The 21,042-nt window shown below is 42.9% G+C and overlaps 1 protein-coding gene across 4 annotated transcripts in view; it reads left to right on the top strand.

Annotated features, from left to right (window-relative positions):
* The window catches only part of PTK2 (protein tyrosine kinase 2), a 251,843-nt gene that overhangs the window by 61,183 nt on the left and 169,618 nt on the right, over positions 1–21,042 (top strand). The window contains exon 1 of one of the 4 annotated variants that reach the window (XM_082858784.1): positions 1,429–1,766. The exons of the other annotated variants lie outside the window; for them this stretch is intronic. Coding sequence (XP_082714910.1) covers positions 1,667–1,766 — 100 coding nt within the window. The 5' untranslated portion in view covers positions 1,429–1,666. Of the gene's footprint in view, positions 1–1,428; positions 1,767–21,042 lie in introns of those variants that run through there. 4 annotated transcript variants of the gene reach the window in all.

Here is a 21,042-nt window from a genome sequence, read left to right as displayed (position 1 = left end):
GGTTCCAAGAGAGACTCACAGTTTGCTTGGGTCGTTTATACAGTCTGTTAGCTGATGGTTTCAGATTAAGCACCAAGCCATTGTCATGGGGCTGAACCAGGTACCAGACTTGCCCATTGATGTTCCTTTCTGTCCTGGGCTCTCCTCAGTAATGGGGGAAGCTGGGGTGGTTGGTGTTCATGAATTCTGCTGGGTCTGTCTGCTTGTTTCTTCTGTTCTTTTTCTGGCTTGCTTGCCTGTGTTTTCTGGAGCCCCCTTTCTTACCAGTGTTGCCTGAGGTCAGAGTTCTTTGTGGTGAATGATGTGTTTTCACTGGGGCATATGAGGGGTCACTTGAGCTCTGCCTGCAATTAGGAAACTGAAGGTAAAGCCTGCGGACAAAGCATCATCTAGGGGAGCTGTTAGAAACTGAACTCGCTGCCCTGAGGCCACAGCCTTTGTTCAGCTCTTGTTTTCAGAAGTTAGTGAATTCACAGTTAAGTAAAGTACTTGATTTTTTATTAGCTTACAGGATTTAAGTAAAGTACTTGATTTTTTTAATTAGTTTACGGGATTTACTACTAACAAAATCACCGATATATTAGGAGGGCTAAACTGTGCCCAGGCAAAGGCTCCAGGAACCTAGTTACTTACTGTCTTACTGCTAAGATAATAAGTGTGGAATGTGTTCAAAGAGCTAAATTTTTTAGACAACCTTGATTATCTCTCAGTTTGAATGGAGAAAGTAAGTAGCTTTGCATCTTAAGAAAGTTGCTAGTACAGATTATTAGGGCATTTTTCTGTCCTACTTCTTCAGTATGAGTTTATTATTCACTTATATTTTGAAGCTAAAGAAAGAAATGCATCTTGGATCCCTCAATATTCCCTAAAGCTAATTTTGAAAGTATCTGGCAACCTCAAATTCTTGTTTTTATGTGTTTTCTAGATACTTTCTATAAATTTACAAACGTTTCAAGTATCAATCTGGAAAAATATTTTACCTCAAAAATACTTGGGTTCCTATGGACGTTTTGTACAGACTTGTTTTTAGTGTTGATCAGGATTTTATTTTCAGAATTATTCTTATTTCATCAAGGTAGTTATTTTAACTGTAGGTCAGAATTAGGCTGGTAAAATGCCAAAAGCACGACTTGGGAAGACAACAGTGGTTTGAGCAGGCGCCTACAGACATGGTCTGGGCCAGACTTGATTTACAGCTTACCCAATTCTAGAATCGTCTGTCAGTTTCGTAAACAGAAGTCTGCCAGATGAACTGAACAGAAGGGTGAGATTAGCATATTAATAAGGTTCTGGCTACCGGCCGCCTTTTTCTCCACCCTGTGTCCTCCCTCCCCTCCTTCTCGCTCTCTTTCCCTGAATGAATCTAGGAACACAGACCCTTGGGGTCACGTTACTTGCTGGTTTCTTTCTGTTCAGTAGCTTAATCTGGCCAGGAAGGTCTGTGTTTCAGGTTGCGGAAGCTTGAGAAGATTCTGTAACTGAGAGGCATTCTTCAAGCTGCTGGAAAACATTACAGAGGGAACACCTCCCAAATTTTGCTTCAAGCTCTGAAAAAAGGAGCGCAGTGGGGAAGCTTAGTCTTGCTTGTGGATCGAAGCAAATCCTGTAGGAGCGATGAACGGGGACTTGTGCGGACTCCTGGCTTGGTCTTTCTAGGACTGACTTTATGTTGTTGGAAGTGACGGGCCGAGGGGCCCTGGGACCCACAGGTGCTGTCTGTATGGAGAAGAGCGGCTGTAGTCCATTTCCAGTGTGTTGGGCTAAAGGTATAAGTAGATTAAAAATCTATTCGGTTTAAATTTTATTTAGATTTCTTGCTTTTGCGCTAAGAAGGTGGATAAGAGTTTGTCAGAACTTATTTCAAAGAGAGTCACAATTAGATTTAAGGAAAAAGGGAAAGTACATGGTATGGGTTTGCAACTATTGCATAAAACCAATTAGAGAGTGTTTCAAAAAGTAAATAAAATTATTTTTATGGAAATGCATTTAAATGAGTAGACTCTTTTTATGCTCTGTCTTATGTCTCTTGAAGTTGCATGTTTTGTTTTGAGTTTTAATCAAGACGTCCTGCCCATTCTGTGAGGCAGAAGTTTTTAAAGAGTAAAGAGACTAAGCTTAAATAGGACTGCAGGAAAAAAGAGTAACAGATTTTCTTATTTCAAAAATTGGTTTCCTTTCCTCACCGTAAAGACTGTGTATTTAATTGGAAATTCCTTGTTACTGTAAGGTGGGCTTGTCACTAAGGGTCAGCAATGCTGTGAATAAACAATTTTCCTCTGTAATGTTGTTAGGGGTTTTAGTTATATAAAAATAAAAATATAAAATATAGCATTTCATTGTAACACTCAGGATGGTATTTGGGGAGTGTGTTTAGAAGTTAAAAATGCCATATAATTCATGTATGAATAAGACCAAGACAGGTAGGCTGTTTTGCTTAAAATAGTAGTGAATTGAATATTTAACCTGGGAGATAAAGTCCTTAATGAAGAATTTAATAAAAATATTTATTATTAAAAATATATATTTAAATATCATCTTACTTCACTTAGGAAAGATTTTTAAAAGGAGAAATCTGCACTGCGTAAAGAGCTGCAGTATTATAAGTAAAGCTTCAGACTGATTAAATTTAGTGTTCAGGTTAAAAATGTTAGTACCACCAGGATATTGATGTGTTAGCACAAGATTAAACTGGTTTTCATTTGAGTTGTTGTCATTATCTATTAATTCTTTTCTAGGCTTTTAAACATTTTTAAAACATGTGATATTAGAATCCTTTAGTATGACTAAACAAAGACTGTCATTTTATTACATAATTAGATATTAAGAGTAAAGATTTTGCAGTTAATTCAAACTCTTGAGTTTTAAAGGATGTTGGGTTTGGGAACTTTTTAAATTGCAGGTTCTCACCTCAGGACTGTGTAGTATAATTGAACATGGTCAGTGCTCAGTGGCGAAGAGTTCTGGACTTGTTGAAAATTTTGGTCTTTTCCCAGACTTGCTGGGATTCATTTATATAATGCCACTTGCATTGTGTGATAGCAAATGATACCTCTCTGTTAGCACTTATCTTTAACAATAAGGCTCTGATTTCACTCACAACGTCTAGGCTAGATTGAAGATATACGAATCCAGTGGCAATGTGATATTAAATAATCAGCTACTAAGTTTTTTAAAACTTCAAAGTGACTTTAGAACTATGAACTTTGGAAGAGAGATTGTAGTGTTTTTGTTCGTCCCAAAGCAATTGATTGAAGCCACTTATTTTTCCATTATGTTTGCTGACTGCAGAGCAAATGAGTAGAGGCGTTTTTAACCGAAATATCATTTTGATAGAGGTGGGCTTGGGCACGAGGGCAGAGCTCCCATGTGTAGAAGAGGGAGAAGGTAGGGATGGTGTCAAGGTCAAAGTCAGTCTGCGTGTAGGGCTGGAACAGGCTGTCTCCTCAGATGGATTCTTCAGGAGCAGATTCTGACAATTATGGGGAGTTTGCACCCTGTCCCCTTCTGGGGCTGAGCCCACTGCCCGGTGAGCACACAGGCACCATCTCAGGACAGGTCCCCTCTGCCTTCTCCGCTTACTGTCTAGCCCTTAGGTGTTTATCCTGATTCATTTTTGCTGTGTGATAAAGACAAAGATGTTGCTGTGCAGAAATTGGCTGAATTGGTTATTTTAAAGTATAAAATTACTCCTTTTAGATAGAGACAAAGTAAAAAGCTCAAATCCAAAGAATATATATCCAAATCTCTCTTTGCAGTTAGACATTCTAAACCTCACATTTGATTTTATCAGTCACATTAACCTCAAAAAACAGCCATGGCCCAATTTAAGAAGACATGTAAAATACTTACTAGAACAGGCTAAAAATAATAGAACAGACCTATATTTGTGTACTTTGAAGTGAAAACTTTATCCTTAAAACACTCTGGAGTCTTTTCTGTAATAAAGTTTATTGTACTGATGAATTTAAAGAACCCACCTTAGATTCCACCTGCTGAAGATTGTATTTTAACATATTTAAGAGCACTGTGTTATAAATTGTGTTCAACTATATCATAATTTCCTAGGCTTAAAGACAGTTTTAATTCAGGATATTGAAGTAAGTGTAAATGTTTACCGTGCTGTTAATTGGCTACAAGGCTACTAAGTGCAGAAAGCCCTGCCTGGAAAGTTCTTTGATTATATCAGTGTGTGCATTGTTTGTTTCATCTTTTTGAAAGACGGGGAAGGATTGAGAGGTGTCAGATTTGGTTGTTAGGAATAAATGTATTGTTGATTTTTTTCTGTGTCTTTCAGTGGTAGATTGAGTTTGAATATACTATTAATAGTTCATTTGTGTGATTCTGGATCCTGTGGTTGAAGTCATGCTTTTTCTGTATCAGTATTTTAAACTCCATCCATCCATCCATCCATCCATCCATCCATCCATCCATCCATCCATCCATCCGTCTCTGTGCATCTTCTCTTCTGTGTGTCAGACTCCAGGGGTCAGCTACCTCTTGATACCTACATTTGTATTTTTCATAAGCATCTGATATCAACCAGAGGAGCCTCTTACTTGTTACCCCTGAAATCGGTTCCTCCCCAAATCCTGTGTCTTAATAAACATGTCAAACCCCCATCCACTCAGTTGTTCATGCCACAGACCCAGGATGCCTCTTTGACGCCTTCTTCCATGTATAAGGGATCCATCTTTTTATCCTGATGATTCTGTCTCCAAAATCGGTCTTGAATTCCTCACCTTCTCGCCCCCTCTGGGCTATGGGAGTTGCTTCCTGTTGGTCTTCCTGTTTCCTCACATGTTCATCCTTCACACACCTGCTGGAGTGATTTTGTAAAAACATAAATCTGATGTTATTCTTTTTCAAACTCGCCAGTGGCTTCTCATTAGAATCTGATGGAATTGCAAATCCTTAACATGGCCTGCAGGGCTTCGCCTGATCTGGCTTCTGTCCACTGTCCCCAGCTTTGGGCCCTTGGCCTCTTGCTCATTTTGACTTTTCAGTGCCTGGGACACCCAAAGTCTTTCCTCTTAGGCCTTCTGCACCTGCAGTTGCCTCTTGTCTCCCTTCTCTGCCCAGCTGACTCCTGCACCTTTAGGTCTCAGCTAAACCAGTTCCTCTGTGCTGTCCCCTCCTTGAGCCTTTTCTTCTGTCTTGCACAACATATACTGTTATTTATCATGGTATATTGCGCTTGTTTGACCTCTTCTTTGCTAGATGGTAAACTTAACAAAGTCAGGGATTATGTCAGGTTTTTTCCTGCTTGACAAGTAATTGGCAGAAATAAATATTACCTAATGAATGAACAAATTCTGTATAGAGTTAACTAACCCTTAAAAATTGCTCAACAAAAGGAGTGAATTGGTCTTTGGGTTTCCTCTTGTAGCAGCACACATGCTGCATTCAGTTCTCTCAACAGATGGGTCTGGGTCAGGCTCCAGGGTCTGATAGCTGCCCTCTGCCATGCCTGTGGGATCACGGCCATCCGATCTGACAGCTTGAGGAGCTAATTGACTCGTGGGGGAGACAGATTAAAAATATATTATTATGTAAGCATACAAACATTTCATAGTTATACTTATGTGGCTGTCTAGATACCTGTAAATTTACAGTGAAAGAAATCCAGTGCTCTCCAGAGGGGTGACTGAGTTATATGAGTGCACAGCCCGGGCAGCAGGTCATGGCGCCTCCACATAGCAGCCACAGTGAACGCTGAGCTGAGTTTCCGTTCACCCTCCGCCTGCCCTCATGCTGCAGTGGTGTCCTCAGGCACTGCCCACCTCCCCTCCATCCTGTCTCCCCCTCCCCAGCTCCTGCAGGCTCGCAGCACTGCGTGCACCTAGCTTTCTGAGAGGACCCTGCTGGGTTGTGCCCCGCCTGTCCCTTACGCTTTTGTTGCTCCTGTGTGGAACTTTCCTTCTTTTTCACACGTGAAGCCTTCAGGACTCTGCCCCGCGCGTGGCCCTCTGTCTATCACCGGCCCACAGGGCTGGGCGCTGCACACACTGGCATAGCTGGCGACTCCCTCAGCTCTGCTTACTTGCTTGTCTCCGGTTACCTGGTTGTCAACTTCTTACAGGCCTTCTTACTTTGTAAATCCCTCTGGTCGGACATATTGTCAGCACTCAGTTGTTTGCTGAGTGAAAAAGAAGGCTGAACTGGTAGTCTGGGCCATTTCGATTCAGGCCGAGAGGGTGTGGAGGGTGCTCCGTGCTCTAGGGGTTCTGCACGTGAAGGCGCTGAGACCCGAAGGTGTTGGCGTGTCCCAGAGGATGTGGGCTTTCCCACTGACTGCAGTTTGAGTTGCATTGAGGCCGATGGGGAGGGCGAGCAGGGAAGCCTTGCCCTCCACCCTGTTTCTTCGAGGGGGAGGGGTGGGGCTCTTCTTTCTGAGACTCCCCCTGCCTCCGAAGACCGGGACTCCCCAGGTGGGTGCCAGGCCTAGTCAGGCCCCTGTGCATGGACTGGGCACCGTCTTCCCTCTCCCCGGGAGCCTCATCCGCTGCACGGGAGGCACACCTTGTCTGCCTCAGTCCCTCACCATCATCTGTCAGTTCCTTGAACTCTTCCTCAGGTGGTGGATGCTTTTCCCTCCACCCGGGACACCCTGTCCTGTGACAGTTCCCTCTGTGACCGCAGCCACTCCAGCTCGGATTCCTTGATTATCTCCTCATGGCTCTGGTCCCTTTCCTCACATCATAGTGAGTTAACCGTGGGTAAATGTTAGTGCAGTGTGTTTGTATCCCTCGCGTGCAGCAGCATATCGAGTACATGAGTTTATGATAAATCGAGAATATGAAAGTAACAGGTGTCTCTGTCACTGCAGAGGAGAAGGAGAGGACAGCTAGGCAGCGCTTGAACAGAGATAAGGAGAGCAGCTCGCTGTGCGGGGTCACCGGGAACTCCCTTTTCTCTCCTGTTTCGAATCTTGTTAGCATCCCTTCCCTCACCCACAGAGCCGGTAGTGAGGGGATTCAGATACCTTTCTCTCTGATTCTTTCACTCGTCCTCATTGTATTTGGGGAAGAGGCCGCTAGCTCTCCCCAGGGTTCTGTCCACGCGCAGTTCTAGAGCTCTAGTTGGACGTGGGGATTTTGCTCAGATATGCCCTTGTCAGCCAGGTGGGGAAAGTGAGTGCCCCAGTTTATCCGTCTTGACACTTGCCACCCACCCACGACTCCCCCACTGGGTCTCCCGGTTTGGACAATAAGCTGTATGAGTGTGCCCTCCTTGGCCCCCCTGGTGAAATGGGACCCTCCTCCTGCCACCACCATCCTCCCCGCTCCTCTGCTTTCCCTTCTCTCTTGCTCTCCTCACCAGCTCACGAGCTGTCCGTGGTTCACCTCTTGGGGTCGCTTGCTCTCTGCAGTGAAATGCACACGTAGGAGGCAAGGAGCCAGTGTGCCCTTGCTCACTGCTGTGTCCAGTGCCTCGTGTATGGCAGACTGCTGTTGTGAACAGATGCACGCCTTAATGGAGTGAGTCATCTTGTCTGCCTGCAGCAATAGAGGTCTAAGTCTCTGGAAGCCAATGAGAAGGGTGATGGAGGCTTTTTTGGGAAAATTTAAAAACTGTTGAGTTCTTTCTAGTGCTTTAATGGTTAGTGATACTGATTTTTAAAAATAGTGTTCACAAATCTTTAATTTCAGATGCGTCTGTAATTGTTTAAACTGTAAGGAATTTATTGTAAATTCAACAGTTTTCTCTGTTTCATAACTTGGTCAGTTTTCAGTTAAAGAGAAAAAGCTAATGTTAAAATAATTAGGGACTTCCTTGGTGGTCCAGTGGGTAAGACTCCACGCTCCCAATGCAGGGGGCCTGGTTTCAATCCCTGGTCAGGGAACTAGATCCCGCATGCATGCTGCAACTAAGAGTCCACATGCTGCAACTAAGACCTGGTGCAGCCTAAATAAATAAATATTAAAAAAAAATTATCACTGAATATTTTTGTTTTGCATTTAAGTAATATTTGTGTAAATTTATGTAATATTATTGACATGTAGCTCACATAATTTAGGTTTATGATTAGGTGTATAGGTATTATCGTCTTTAACTTCTTTAACTTATATACATTTGTGTTTTTATTCCTTTCTTCCTGAAAGGTTGTATAAATTGAGTCATATTTTAAGTATTTTGTAGGAATTTGTTGAAAAGAAACCAATGGCAGTAAATTTTTTCTTCGAGTAAAAAGACAGACTGTGGTTTATTCTGTGGTTCATGTAGGTTCATTTTTTTGTGTTCTTATTCTCAGATGTCGGTGAATTCTTTTGTTTTTTGGTTTTTTGCCTGTTATCACAGTGTTCAGTTGAATTTGCAGACTTACGGATAGGAAGTTTTACCAGTTACAGCAGTTTTTGAAGTTAATTTTTTTTTTTTTCCTATTCTGTTTTGATGGGGCTGTGTTGAAGCTGTAGATCAATTTGGGAGAATGCCCTGTGAACAGTATTGAGATTTCTGGTGTATCTATCCAGCATCATACACTAGTGTATAGTAGATCTTAGTGTGGTGGTCTGGACTTTTTTTGATGCTATTTGGTTTTGAAGTTTAATTTTCCAATTGTTGGCCTAGTATGCAGAAATAGATTATCTTGTTAGCTTATCTTGTGGCCTTACTATAAATTCACTTCTTAGTTCTGGTGGTTTATTTGCACAAGTAGACAGTCCTAAAAAACTATAATCATGTAATCTGTAAATAAAAACTATTTTTCTCTACCATCTTTTTTTTTTTTTTTTTTGCGGTACGCGGGCCTCTCACTGTTGTGGCCTCTCCCGTTGCGGAGCACAGGCTCCGGACGCGCAGGCTCAGCGGCCATGGCTCACGGGCCCAGCCGCTCTGCGGCATGTGGGATCGTCCCGGACCGGGGCACGAACCCGTGTCCCCTGCATCGGCAGGCGGACTCTCAGCCACTGCGCCACCAGGGAAGCCCTCTCTACAATCTTGATATCTTTTGTTTCTTTGTCCTACCTTTTTGCCTGCCTCAACTTGGACCTTCATCCCAGGGTTGAGTAGAAATGGCAAGAAGGGATGTCCTTGTCTTGTTCCGACCCTAAGAAGAAAGTACTCAATGTTAAATAGGATTTAGCTCAGTTTTGGTTTTTTTGTTTTAAGATATCCTTTATCAAATCAAAAAACTTCCCTTTTAATTCCTGGTTTTCTGAGAGGTTTTTTTGTTTTTTAAATCATTAGAGAGTGTTGAATTTTGTCAGGCTCTTTTTCTGTATCTGTTGATGTGATAATATGAATTACATTTTGATTGTTAAACCAACTTTGCATTCCTAAGATGAATCCCACCTGATGGTGATGGGTTATCTGTTACCCTATTTATACATTGCGAGATTGAAGATGTAGGATTCTGTTTAGGGTATTTGTGTCTATTTTCATGAGGGACATCGGTCTGTAATTTTTTTTTCTTGTAATCTTTTTGTTAGTTTTTCATATCAGAGTTCTCATAAAACAAGTTAGAAAGTGTTCTTTTATGCATCCGTTTGTATGATATACAGCACAGCCAGAAAAATCCTTCCTCTACTGAAAGATGTGTACAGTCTGTCTTACTGAGAAAACCAAGGACAAACACAGGATCTGTTAACCAGGGTGAGGCCAGCCTGTTGATCTCCCCCGAGGTCTGTTTTGTTAACTTTTTTTTTTTTAAGAGAAACAAAATTCTGCCAGAATATCATACCTTAATATTAATTTTTTTTTACTGTGAAAATCTTACTGCTTTGTAAAGTTGACAGAATTGCATTGAGAAGATAATAGTCCTGAACTGTTGACTGTTCTTCTTCTTTCAGCTTTGTGGAGATTCACGATGGAATGGTATACTGGTGGCATGTTTTCAGTGTAAAAAATGCATAGTTGTTTTATAGGACAAGGTTTAGGGGGAAAATCTAAAGGAACACTGTGCTTAATTTGGTTATTGGATTTAACAATACATTTCAAATATACCAGTTATTATCATGGTAAGAATGGGAATCTGTTGTTCCCTTTTTGGACAAGGATTCATGAAGCTGTGTGCGGTCGTGCAGCAGTGTGCCCACTAGGAACAGGGATGATGCTGACTGGGGACAGAGATGGGACTTTTGAAGTATGAGTTAAACGGGAGGGTTTTGCAGGGTTTCCACCTGGAGAACAGTCCAGCTCAGAGCTCTCCTTCTGTAGCAGCTGTTGCCTGCTGCCTGCTGACTTGGGTTCGTATGTCTTGCTGAGCACTGTATGCTTATCCTCTCCCCCCATAGGGGAGGTACTGTGACTCCCACTTCACAGAGCCTGGCGCGACTGAGAGCCCCAGTGAGTGGGCACCGGCCCCTGCAGTATTTTTCTGGCTGTGTTGTTACCAGACGGCATGTGCTACTCCTTCATCAGGATCTTGCCCAGAGGTCCTGCCTGAGCTCTTCCCTGAGACCAGCTTCTTCTGTTGGATTTCCACTTGTCTTCAGTTACAGCCCTGAGATCATACTGGGCTTCTTCTTGTAAAGGGTTATTTGTGTGATTTAGGTGAGCTTTGAGCTGTTTGTAACCTCCAGGGTCTTGCCCATAGAAAGTAGGTGAGCAGTTTAAGGGAGAGAGAATTCAGTCTCGCTTCTGAGGGCTGTGCCTGACCAGGGCAGGTCTCCACAGCCATTGCTGCTGCAGTGCTCTTGTCATAATTTATTCTCCCCTATGTGGGCTGGCTTCTGTATATATTGTTTTAAAAACTTTACTGTGGAAAATTTCTGGTGAAACGTAGTATGTTGAACGTACTCTTGCACTCAGAACTGGGGATTAAGTGCAATTAGCCATGCTTTCTTTCTCCTGGCTTCCCGGAATCCTGTCAGGAGGTGGAGGCGTTCTCTTCTGGAGGCGCTGGTCCAAGGGAAAGGCAGGTCCTGACCTTCGGGCATCTCTGGCCGAGTGGCTGCTTCCCTGCTCAGCACAGGGTCCCTGACAGACAGCCAGGTATTTAAAGACAGCTTCTGCTTTCAGTGGGAGACCAGAACAGAGAAACAAGCAGAAAACAGTCTACAGAGATGAAACAGCAAGAGAAGGAAGCTGAAAGAACACAATAGAAGTTCCAGTGTCAGGTTTCCAGAGTGCTAAGAGGAGATGTCGCCTCTGTGAAAGACAAACAATTCTTTTAAAAAGTACATTCAAGAACAAGAAAATTAAAAGTAAGAAAGCAAAACGAACTCAGCAGCAGCATTGGGAAGTAATGTGGATGGTCTCTCTCAGAACATGGAAAGGAAAGACAAATGGGGGAGAAAAGAAAGAAAGTAGGGTGATGAATTCAGAAGGTTCAGTATCCAAATAGTAAAAGTTGCAGAAAGAGAAAAAGGATAAAATCATCAAAGAAATGATGCAAGAACATTTTCTGAACCAAAGGAGAAGGGTTTCTGGATTGAAGCTTCTCAAATGTTGAAGCCCGCCCCTGGGGCCGCCTCTCGGGCTCCCCCCTCCCCCCGCCACCGCTGATGACTTGGGGCTTTTTCTTTACTGCTGTTACTCTAATTGTAATTTTTAAATAGTACTTGTTACAGTTGCAATTAAATAACCACACATGTGAGTTTATGTGTATGTGCGTGTGTGTAGCTCTCTCCTAACTAGGCTGAACGCTCTTCAGGTTAGGATTATATCTTTTTTTAATCCATACTAGTTAGTAGTTGGCTCAATAAATGCTTTTAGAATTAATTACTCTAAGGGCGGTGTGGCCTACAGGGACAGGCATGAACAAATGGATGAGGCTGGCTGGCTGTGAAAGAGTGGGCAGTAGCAATAACACCTTGCAGCTGGCTCACAGCTGAGGCCAGGACAGCACGGTGGCAACTGCAAGGATGGAGAATGGGCACTTGGTGCGTGTTGCCATGCAGCGACACCCCCACCTCCCCCCCCCCCCAGAGACAGCCAACCGGAGTGGAGGGCAGCAGGGCTTGCTGAGCAAGGGCGTGGCCTCTGCAGCTTCCCTGCCTGCTGAGGCCCATGGACTTGGCCTGTGGCTTTGGGCCTTGGGCTTCTTTCTTCCCGGAAAGCAGGGAAAATAAGGTTGTTATGGGGATTAAATGATTTCACGTTTAAGTGCTTAGAATAGTCCTGGCATGGTAAATGCCGCATGAATAATTACTTAAATAAACCCCTGCGAGCCCCCGGTCTAATTCATACCTTCCTGTGTCATGAGCGGCCTTTACGATAATTAGTTCCAAATCAGACAGCCCAAATCAATCTCTGCGTATTAGGAAAATCACTCTTTTTGATGCGTAGCAGTTTAACGCCACATTGGGAGTCCTTGCCATTATGCTGTTTTCATTTTGCACAGTGCCGACCCCCAGAGAGTGGCAGTATTTTCCCAAAGGTAAATTTACTTCTCCTCCTTAGGAGTACAAAGATTCATTTGTAGCTGAGAAATTATATATGTATTTTAAAAGGCTTCAAAGAACCCAAATCAAAATGTCAGTCATGTGTGTCGTGCCCCGCCCCCTCCCATCCCCAGCCTGAGAGCAACTGTGGTGGCCCGAGGCTTATTCCCCTTTCCAAAGTAAACGTACAGAAGTCAGGGCTCCCTGCTTCCCCTCCCTGTAACTGGAGTGCCTCCTTCATCTGGCTTGAGTTCAGGCATTTAGACCTGAGTTGTTCCAGTAACAAATACCAAACTGAATTGATCCTTTTACTTCCTGCCCATCCCCCTTCCACCAACAAACAGCATCTGCCCCTGCTGTGTTCCTTATCTCAGTGGAATGGTATCACTTTCCCACTTAGCTGCCCAAGCCAGAAAAATGGCTGCCGACCCTCCTGTAGTCTTGCATACGCGGATTGATCAATCCTGTCCTCTTGGAGTTTTTTATAGCTTTCAAATCTTTTTTCTCCTCAGGCCATTTATCCTGTCTGGATTATAACAGAAACCTTCTGATTGGTCTGGATGGGCTGAATTGCTGCCCAGGTGCATATCTAACACCAGGCAGGCTCTGAACCTGCCTCTGCAGCTGGGCCTTGGCCTGCTTCCCTGTGGATGGAATTAAAGGCACGTTGGCTTTGCACTGACTCCCTGGAGCACTCTCACCTACAGCAGTGACCATATCTTTTGTTGGGTCTAAGTTTTGATACCCATTCTCAGGATCCCAGCTTGTAACTCACCTTATATCGGAACCCTGACCATGTCGTGAGTCTGAGCTGGACCTTTTCTTTCCTCACCATGCCCCCGCCACCCCCAGCACTGGGTTTTTTTTTTCTTTTTTTTTTTCAATTAATTAATTAATTTTTGGCTGCATTGGGTCTTCGTTTCTGCGCGCGGGCTTTCTCTAGTTGCGGCGAGCAGGGGCTACTCTTCGCTGTGGTGCGCAGGCTTCTCGTCATGGTGGCGTGGCTTGTTGCGGAGCACGGGCTCTAGGCACACAGGCTTCAGTAGTTGTGGCATGCGGGCTCACGTGGGCTCAGTAGTTGTGGCGCATGGGCTTAGTTGCTCCGCAGCATGTGGGATCTTCCCAGACCAGGGCCTGAACCCGTGTCCCCAGCATTGGCCGGCGGATTCTTAACCACTGCGCCACCAGGGAAGTCCCCAGTGTTGAGTTCTTAGTGCACTTGTCTGTGGTGGCTTTTCTCATGAGGTCCTGTTATCAGCGTGTCCTGATTGCTGGGAGAATGCCTTATACGTACTCTTCTCTAATACATTGGGGGGTTGGAAGAGGTTGAATTGATTGGTGGAAAGTAAATGATGTACTAAAGAAAATTATAGCATAGCTTGGTAGTTTTGATGCAGGTAACCTACCAGACTAAACTTGCATAGGGCTCACGTGGTGATCTTGGTTGGGGTTGGGTAGGTTTGTGCTGGGGCGGCTTGCACACTCCCCGTGGTGCTGTGCTGCAGGCCTGTGGCTCATTCTTGGACTGGCAAGTATCTGGTGTGGAGGTGAGCTCGTAGCCATGCAGCTGTGTGGTCTGGGCGGTCGCCTAACCTCTCAGCACCTCGGTGTCCACTCATGTAAATGAGGCGACTTACCGTGTAGGGTTGCTGTGTGGATGAGATGAATCGGATGAGTGAGTGGAACCATCAGAGTGTCATGGTTTTCCTGCTGTTTGAAGGACTCCTCTTGAGTTAGTCTTTTCCTAAATAAGCACATCTTTTTGATGCTATATGAGGTACGTTTAGATATAAACTTATAAGCACTGAAGTGCTGAAGAAATTATTTAATGTAGGTTTTCTACATTGATTTTGAACATCTGCTTTGATAAATTCTGTTTTAATTTACATCTTTAAATAAATATTTAATTATAAAATAGTATTACGGAAAAATACTTTAACCATGTTTCTTTCATCTGGGGGATTTATTGATACATTTAGTAACAAAGAAGTGTTTGCGAAAGTCTGTCATGATTAAGGTGTTCAGTAGTAATGAGGAGTCAGCCTGGCTCCAGGGAGATAGTCCTTAGTGTTGCCCTTCCCAGGAGACCTGTGGGGGGGTTGTGTCATGTGGCCCAGGTTCACCCAGGCACGCATTCCATCCAGCCACACTGCCATCTGTTCTTTTTCATCATAGTAGCTGCTTATTGAATGACAGCAGGAAAGATAGGGAAATTGCCTTCCTCCTATTATGGACTCCGCCCATGGCCAGTCAGCCCCAGAGAAGCTGCAGAAGTATCCGTGACAAGATGTGGTAGATCCACACGCTTTCTCCCTGAGATTCCGTGCGCAGGAGTGGAATCTGCTTTAGACGGCGTTCTTCCTTTCATTCTCTTATTCATCGTCTACATTTAGAGCTTGCTAGTGTCGTTGGGACTGCAGCAGTGAACAGTTGTGTGTGTGCACGCATGCTGAGAAAGTGGACTGCTTCACTGAGCTTTAGGATTTTAGGGGCAGAGAATGTCGTTAGGCTGGACTTGATGGGCTCCTTGGTGTTTAGATGTACAGTGTACCTGGACTGAAAGAGTTTTTCGGAGCTTCCGTCTCACTCAGTCACAATCCAACCTGGAATATAGAGTGTCTTTCATCTTAGATTTTTATACCTGCCTAACGGAGCTAGTACCACCACCTCTAACAGTCGTGGTGAAAATGAAATGAAATGAGATAATGTATGTTTGTGCTTTGCATTAGAGCCACTAAGTAAGTGACAATTTAGATTATTTGTAATGAATGTTGGTAGCGGCTGGACTGTTGATCTTAAAGCTGGGGTCCCTGTATGAGTTTTAGGGGAAAATGAACTTGCAATCATATACAAAAATTTGTGCTTATTAGTGTCTTTGCATTTTCTGGAGGACATGTCCATGTTTTTCAATAGATTCTTAAAGACATCTGTCATCAGTATGCATACATGTGCATGTGTATGTCCATATATCATAAATGCAGTTAAGAGCTCCTTTCATAGAAGATGATAAATTAATAGTAATTTCATATTTGCAGGCATCACACATTTTACTTGTTTTGCAGAATAGCACGTGCATGTACAATTAAAAGAGCGGCAGAGGCAGAAATCAAGAACAGTTGGCATTTATAAAATGTGCCTGTGTGTGAATTGCTTCTTTGCTGGATTGGTAACTGGCTCAGGCAATTAATTTTAGCCAGTGCGCTCTGGCATTGCGTGTTGCTTTTGGTTGATCAGTTGTTGGATAAGAGTCTTAAAGACGTATAACTGAAGTATAGCATCCATACTGTAAAGTGCACAAATCATACGTAGCCTGCTGCAGTTTTTACTGCCACCTTCCATACCGGTGTTTAGAATGTTACCAGCTCCCAGCAGCCTCCCTCCTGGCCCCTTGTAGTCAGTATCCCTGAAAAAGAAACCAGAGTTGATTTCTATCACCGTGTCTCGGTTTTGCTTGTTTTTGAATTTTGTGTGTTGTTTTGCCTATCATAACATCTGTGAGATTCATTCGTGTTGTTGCATGTAGTACTTGGTCATCGTTTTTCATTGCTGTATGGCTTTCCATTTAAGAATACACCACAGTTTATTTTATTGATGGCTGTGTGGCTTTTCCCGGTTTTGAACTATTATGAATAACGCTGCCATGAATATTGCATGGTGAAGATGTGCGTGTGCTTCTCTTCGGCATATACTTAAGAGTGGAATGGCTGGTAATACTGTATATATCTTTTCACCTGTAGTAGAAACAGTTTCCCAGAATGCCTCTATCATATCACACCCCCGCCAGCAGTTGTATCAAAGCTCTAGGTTGTTCTACATCATTGCCAACTGTTAGCATTGTTGGTTTTTAAAAATTTGGAGCCATGGAAAAATGTACTTAAAAAAAAATCAATTTTAAAAATTGAGGAAATTTACCATTTTGGAGTGTACCATTCAGTGGTTTTAAGTTTACAGTTGACCTTGAACAACACTGATTTGAACTGCGCAGGTCCACTTACACGCAAAATTTTTTCAGTAAATATATTGGAAACATTTTTGTAGATTTGTGACAATTTGAAAAAATTCACAAATGAATTCTGTAGCCTAGAAATATTGAAAAAATTAAGAAAAAGGTATGTCACAAATGCATAAAATATATGTACATGTAACATACAAAATATGTGTTAATTGTTTATGTTATCGGTAAGGCTTCTAGTCAACAGTGGGCTATTATCAGTTAAGTTTTAGGGGAGTCAGAAGTTACACATGCATATTCAAGTATGCAGGGGGCTGGTGCTCCAATCCCCGCGTTGTTCAGTGGGCAACTGTGTACACAAGTTTGTGCAACCATCACTCTTCAACTCCATCTCAGTTAAAAGTACTAGTTCCTCAACAGAGTGATTCAGAGTTTGGTTACCACGTATATGAACTATGAGTAAATGCATAAAGTACAAACCCATTTTACAAATGACTACATAAATAACAGGTGTGAATTATAATCCGTGACCAGTCATGTCACTTCTCTCAAAGTCTGTTGGTGACTGGTCTGCGCACATCTGTTGTCCAGTTTATACACAGACAGCAGAGTGTGTAGTTGTGTTGCCTCTTTGTTTGCCAGTGATAAATCCATGTGACATTTTACAAAAATAGCTAATCAAAGGAGGAAATTGGCCAAGGATGATGAAATATAGAATTGAAACAAAAAGTGAAAAACACTGGAAGTAAAACTGGGTGTAAGTGAAGATTTGAAAATATTGATAGTAACATGGTAACTGTGTAACAAAATGAGCCGAGAGGTAGGTGTGCATGGAGCTGTGGTGTGAACCAGCAACTGTGATCTCATCATTCAGCCAGTGGACCAAGGAGTGGTTTCAACTTTTAAAGCCTATAGACAGACTTTGGACAGGCTGTTAATGCTACAATTGGAGATAGAGCAAATGAACAAATTCAGGCATCCTGGCAGGAAGTAACAGAGTGATAGGTGTGCAGTATGGCAGAAACTTTTACTACACTGCGGAAATAACTTTGCAAGATTCTAATTGAACGTAAGTGGAGTTACAGAAAAAGTAGCCGACTCTAGGAATGTTGACTTTGCTGTTGAGCCAGACATGCTAGATGTGCAGCCAAAAGAACTTAGTACAGGTGGTCTCCTTGACATAAATGAAGAAAATAGTTGTGACAAAAAAAAGATGTCACTGAAGAAGTGACAGGGCAAAAAAGTTCGCATTAGAGGAACTTTCAGAGGTATTTCATGACACTGAAAGTACAGAGGATAAAATGTAAAAGGAAGGTGACCCAAACTTAGGAAGGAATGTGACATTTTGTCAAGGCATTGAAAAGATGCTCACTCTGTATCTTTAGTTTAACAGTGAGAAGAAGAAGGCAAACACTGTTCAGATGGCTTTTGGTAGTCATTTGATGTCCCACACTCCCACTCGAAGCGAGAACCACCTCTGCTCACGTTACTTGAATATATGCTCTGTCAGTTGTCTATTGATGAAAACAAGTCATCCCAACACTTAGTGGCTTCAGATGACACGAGTTATTCGTAGTGCTCAGATATGCAGTCTGGGCAGGGCTCGACAGGGACAGCTCATCTCTTTCTGTGCGGTGTTGGCTGAGGCAGCACGACTGGAAGCTAGTGGGTCTACTCAGGTGGGTCTGCCCCAGGGCTCGGAAGTTGACGCTGCCGGTCAGCTGGAAGCTTAGCTCAGGCTGTGGTTCTTGGAGCTCAGATCCTCTTGGGTTGCTTGAACTTCTGTACAGCATGGTGGTCAGGTTTGTGAGTGAGCATCGCAAGAGAGCCATGGGAACCTAGGTTCCTTTCTTTCTTGTTTTGGTGTTGCCTTTTAGGACTTAGCTTAGGATGTATCTTAGCCTAGTCTGAAGCCCACCCAGATTCAAGGGGAAGGAAGGTAGACTCCGCCTCTTGAAAGGAGTATCAAAGTCACACTGGAAGAAGAGAATTGGGAGAGGGGGAGTTTGGAAAATATAAACAGCCACACATTGCTATTATAATATTAAACATTTAAGTAATTTAATGTTGGCTTCTCTGTCTAGTAAAATCACTATAGGACATTTAGGATATTCAGGTTAGATGTTTTATGAGAAAATAAACCCAAATCTTGTGTAAAAGAACAAAATTAAGGAGAAGAAAACTTTCACACTAGTCTAGTTTGTTTAAGGATTTACTTTAGGGTCATTATCAGATTCTTAAAAACTCTTCAGACCTGCTGATGTCTTAATTTTTTAAAAGCTGTAGCTGTATCAATTTGCATTCTTTGTGTCTACTCTCCTGTTCTGGCAAGCATCTCAAGTTTTATTAAAGGGCCGGCTTGTTTCAAGCGTAATGAGGTTACTGTCCTGGTGGGATCTTAGTATGTTCAGCGAATAGAAACTAGGCAGCTCTGGAGTGAGATGATCGTTGTGATCCTGGTACTTTTCTCCCTCTTCTGTATGTGCTGTTTTATGGAGCATTTATATCGGACTGTGGGCTGAGCCTTGGGCTCAGTGCCAAGGTTCGTCAGTACCTGTTTCCTCACACCTGCCTTGGGACTGCCCTACTTGTCCCAAGAAAAGAAGTTAGGCACTGAAGTTAGTATGTGAATGAAAGGGAGACCTGAAGCGGGAAGGTCAGCGGCCACCACTGACAGGCCATCTGCTTTCCCATTTCCCATTCCAGTGCACTGGCCTCTTGCTGTACCAGGCAGCCTGGTGCCTGAGCCTGGACTCGGCCAACTGTGGCCAGCAGACTGGGGTTGGTGCTGGAACTGTTAACAGTGTAGGACAAAGTAAGGGTAGAATTTGGTGTAAGCATCTAGAAACCTCTATAGCAACTTGACAGTAATTTATGTTCACTGACTCTGATGATAGAAGTTTCGTGCTTAGCTTTTGTATGCTTTTATTTTGAAATTTCATTTTTCTAGAAATTCCTCTTTATTGTATTTTACAAAAGTGTTGGTCTGTGACAGGTCTGTGGTCCTTTACCACAGATAGCTGGAAGAGTAGGGGTCTAAACCACGTGAAGAAGCCAACTTTAAAAATCTTTGCATTTCCACGTCTTTGATAGTTTTTTGAAAAAGATATTCTGTAGTATGCATAAGTAGCCGATACCTATGACTTGTTAGTCTTGAAAGTTCTAAAAAATACAACTGGCCACAGATTACAGAGGGCTACAATTACAAAATCTATAAAAGCCTACCTCTCTGGTAAAAGAGGGGGAAGGGCTTTTGTCACTTAGAGACACAGAGAGTTGGCAGCCCCAGTGGTACAGCTTTAGCCATGGGTCAAAAACAAATAGAGAACCACACGAACAACAGAGAATTCTGTTAATTGTTTGGAAACAGAATAGTCAATGTAGCAGAGAGCAACGCTTGGGACTTTTCATTCCGTAGTGGACACCATCCCACAAACTGACTAATCCATGGTTTTGTGACCCAGATGCCAGGCTCTCAGAATCTGCAAGCCCATCATAAAGACAGACTTGGAACGCCACCACCAGGGGAGTGGGTGGTGGTTAACTGACACACACACACGAAACTGTCCAGAAGGGTCAAGGAAGGCTCGCTGGTGGAGATGTTGCCAGTTTGAGAATTTATAGCACAGATCGGATTTTGACACATTCTGTTTTAGGAAAACTGCTTCGCTCTGGTGACATTACAGCAATGGTTTATCTTTTAAAGAATGTTTAGGGCTACTTTTTGAAGATTTATGAAGGATTTTGCCATTGATGCTTAGTCACAGAGGTATATCCAGATTGTGTGTTGTTTCTGGTTTAGCTCCTCCCTTGACACGCTCACTATTATGTGTCCTGCTGACCCTTGAGCAGCGTGGGCCCCAGGGTGCCAGCCCTCCGCGCAGTCGAAAATCTGCGTATAACTTGCGGTCAGCCCCCTGTGTAAGGGTTCCCCTGTATCTGCGGTTCCGCTGCTGGGGATTCAGCCAGCCAGGGATGGTGTGGTACTGTAGTGTTTATTTACTGTTGAAAAAATATGTGCATATAAGTGGACCTGGGCAGTTCAAACGGGTGTTGTTAAAGGGTCAACTGTAGTGATTTTCCGTCACTTCATCACTAGTATATCATTTCTTCTGACCACTCCGGAGGAGTGGTGTTTCTTTTCAGGAAGCAATTGATAATATATTTATTCATCCTCATCGTCTCATTTGAAGAGCGAAAGAGATAACTAAGATATCAGAAGTACAGCTGATTTTGTTATGATCCAGCAACCTTGCTAAATTCATTTATTAATTCCATTAGTTTATCTATAGATGCTTACAAATTTTCCTTATACATAGTCATGTAGTAATGATGGTTTTATTCTTTCCTTCATACCCTGTGTTTTTACCTCCCTTTTTTGCCTGTGGAACCTGGCTAAGACTTCTGGAACACTGTCAAGTTAGGGATGGTGATGCTGGGCATTCTTGACTTAGCCCAGTCTTGGGGGGCGGGACGGGGGGGAGGGACTCTTTTCCAGCAGTATTAATTTAAGTTTAATGTAGATACTTTCATTAGATTAAGGAAGTATTTTCCTATTTCTGTCTTGCTCAGAGTTTTTATTATGAGTGAGTGTTTGGTAAACTTTATCAGTTGCTTTTTCTGCATATATTAAGATAACTCTGGTTCTCCTTTCTGAAAATATGGTGAATTACATTGATTGCTTTTTTAAAATTAAGACTTTATTTTTCCTAAAGCAGTTCTAAGTTCAGAGCAAAATTTAGGGGAAGGTACAGAGGTTTCCCACGT

Source organism: Leucopleurus acutus (genome assembly GCF_964270905.1).
Source record: "Leucopleurus acutus genome assembly, chromosome: 17".
Classification (NCBI taxonomy): domain Eukaryota; kingdom Metazoa; phylum Chordata; class Mammalia; order Artiodactyla; family Delphinidae; genus Leucopleurus; species Leucopleurus acutus.
The sequence above is the reverse complement of the archived record's forward strand: the minus strand, read 5'-3'. Positions and strand labels throughout refer to the sequence as shown.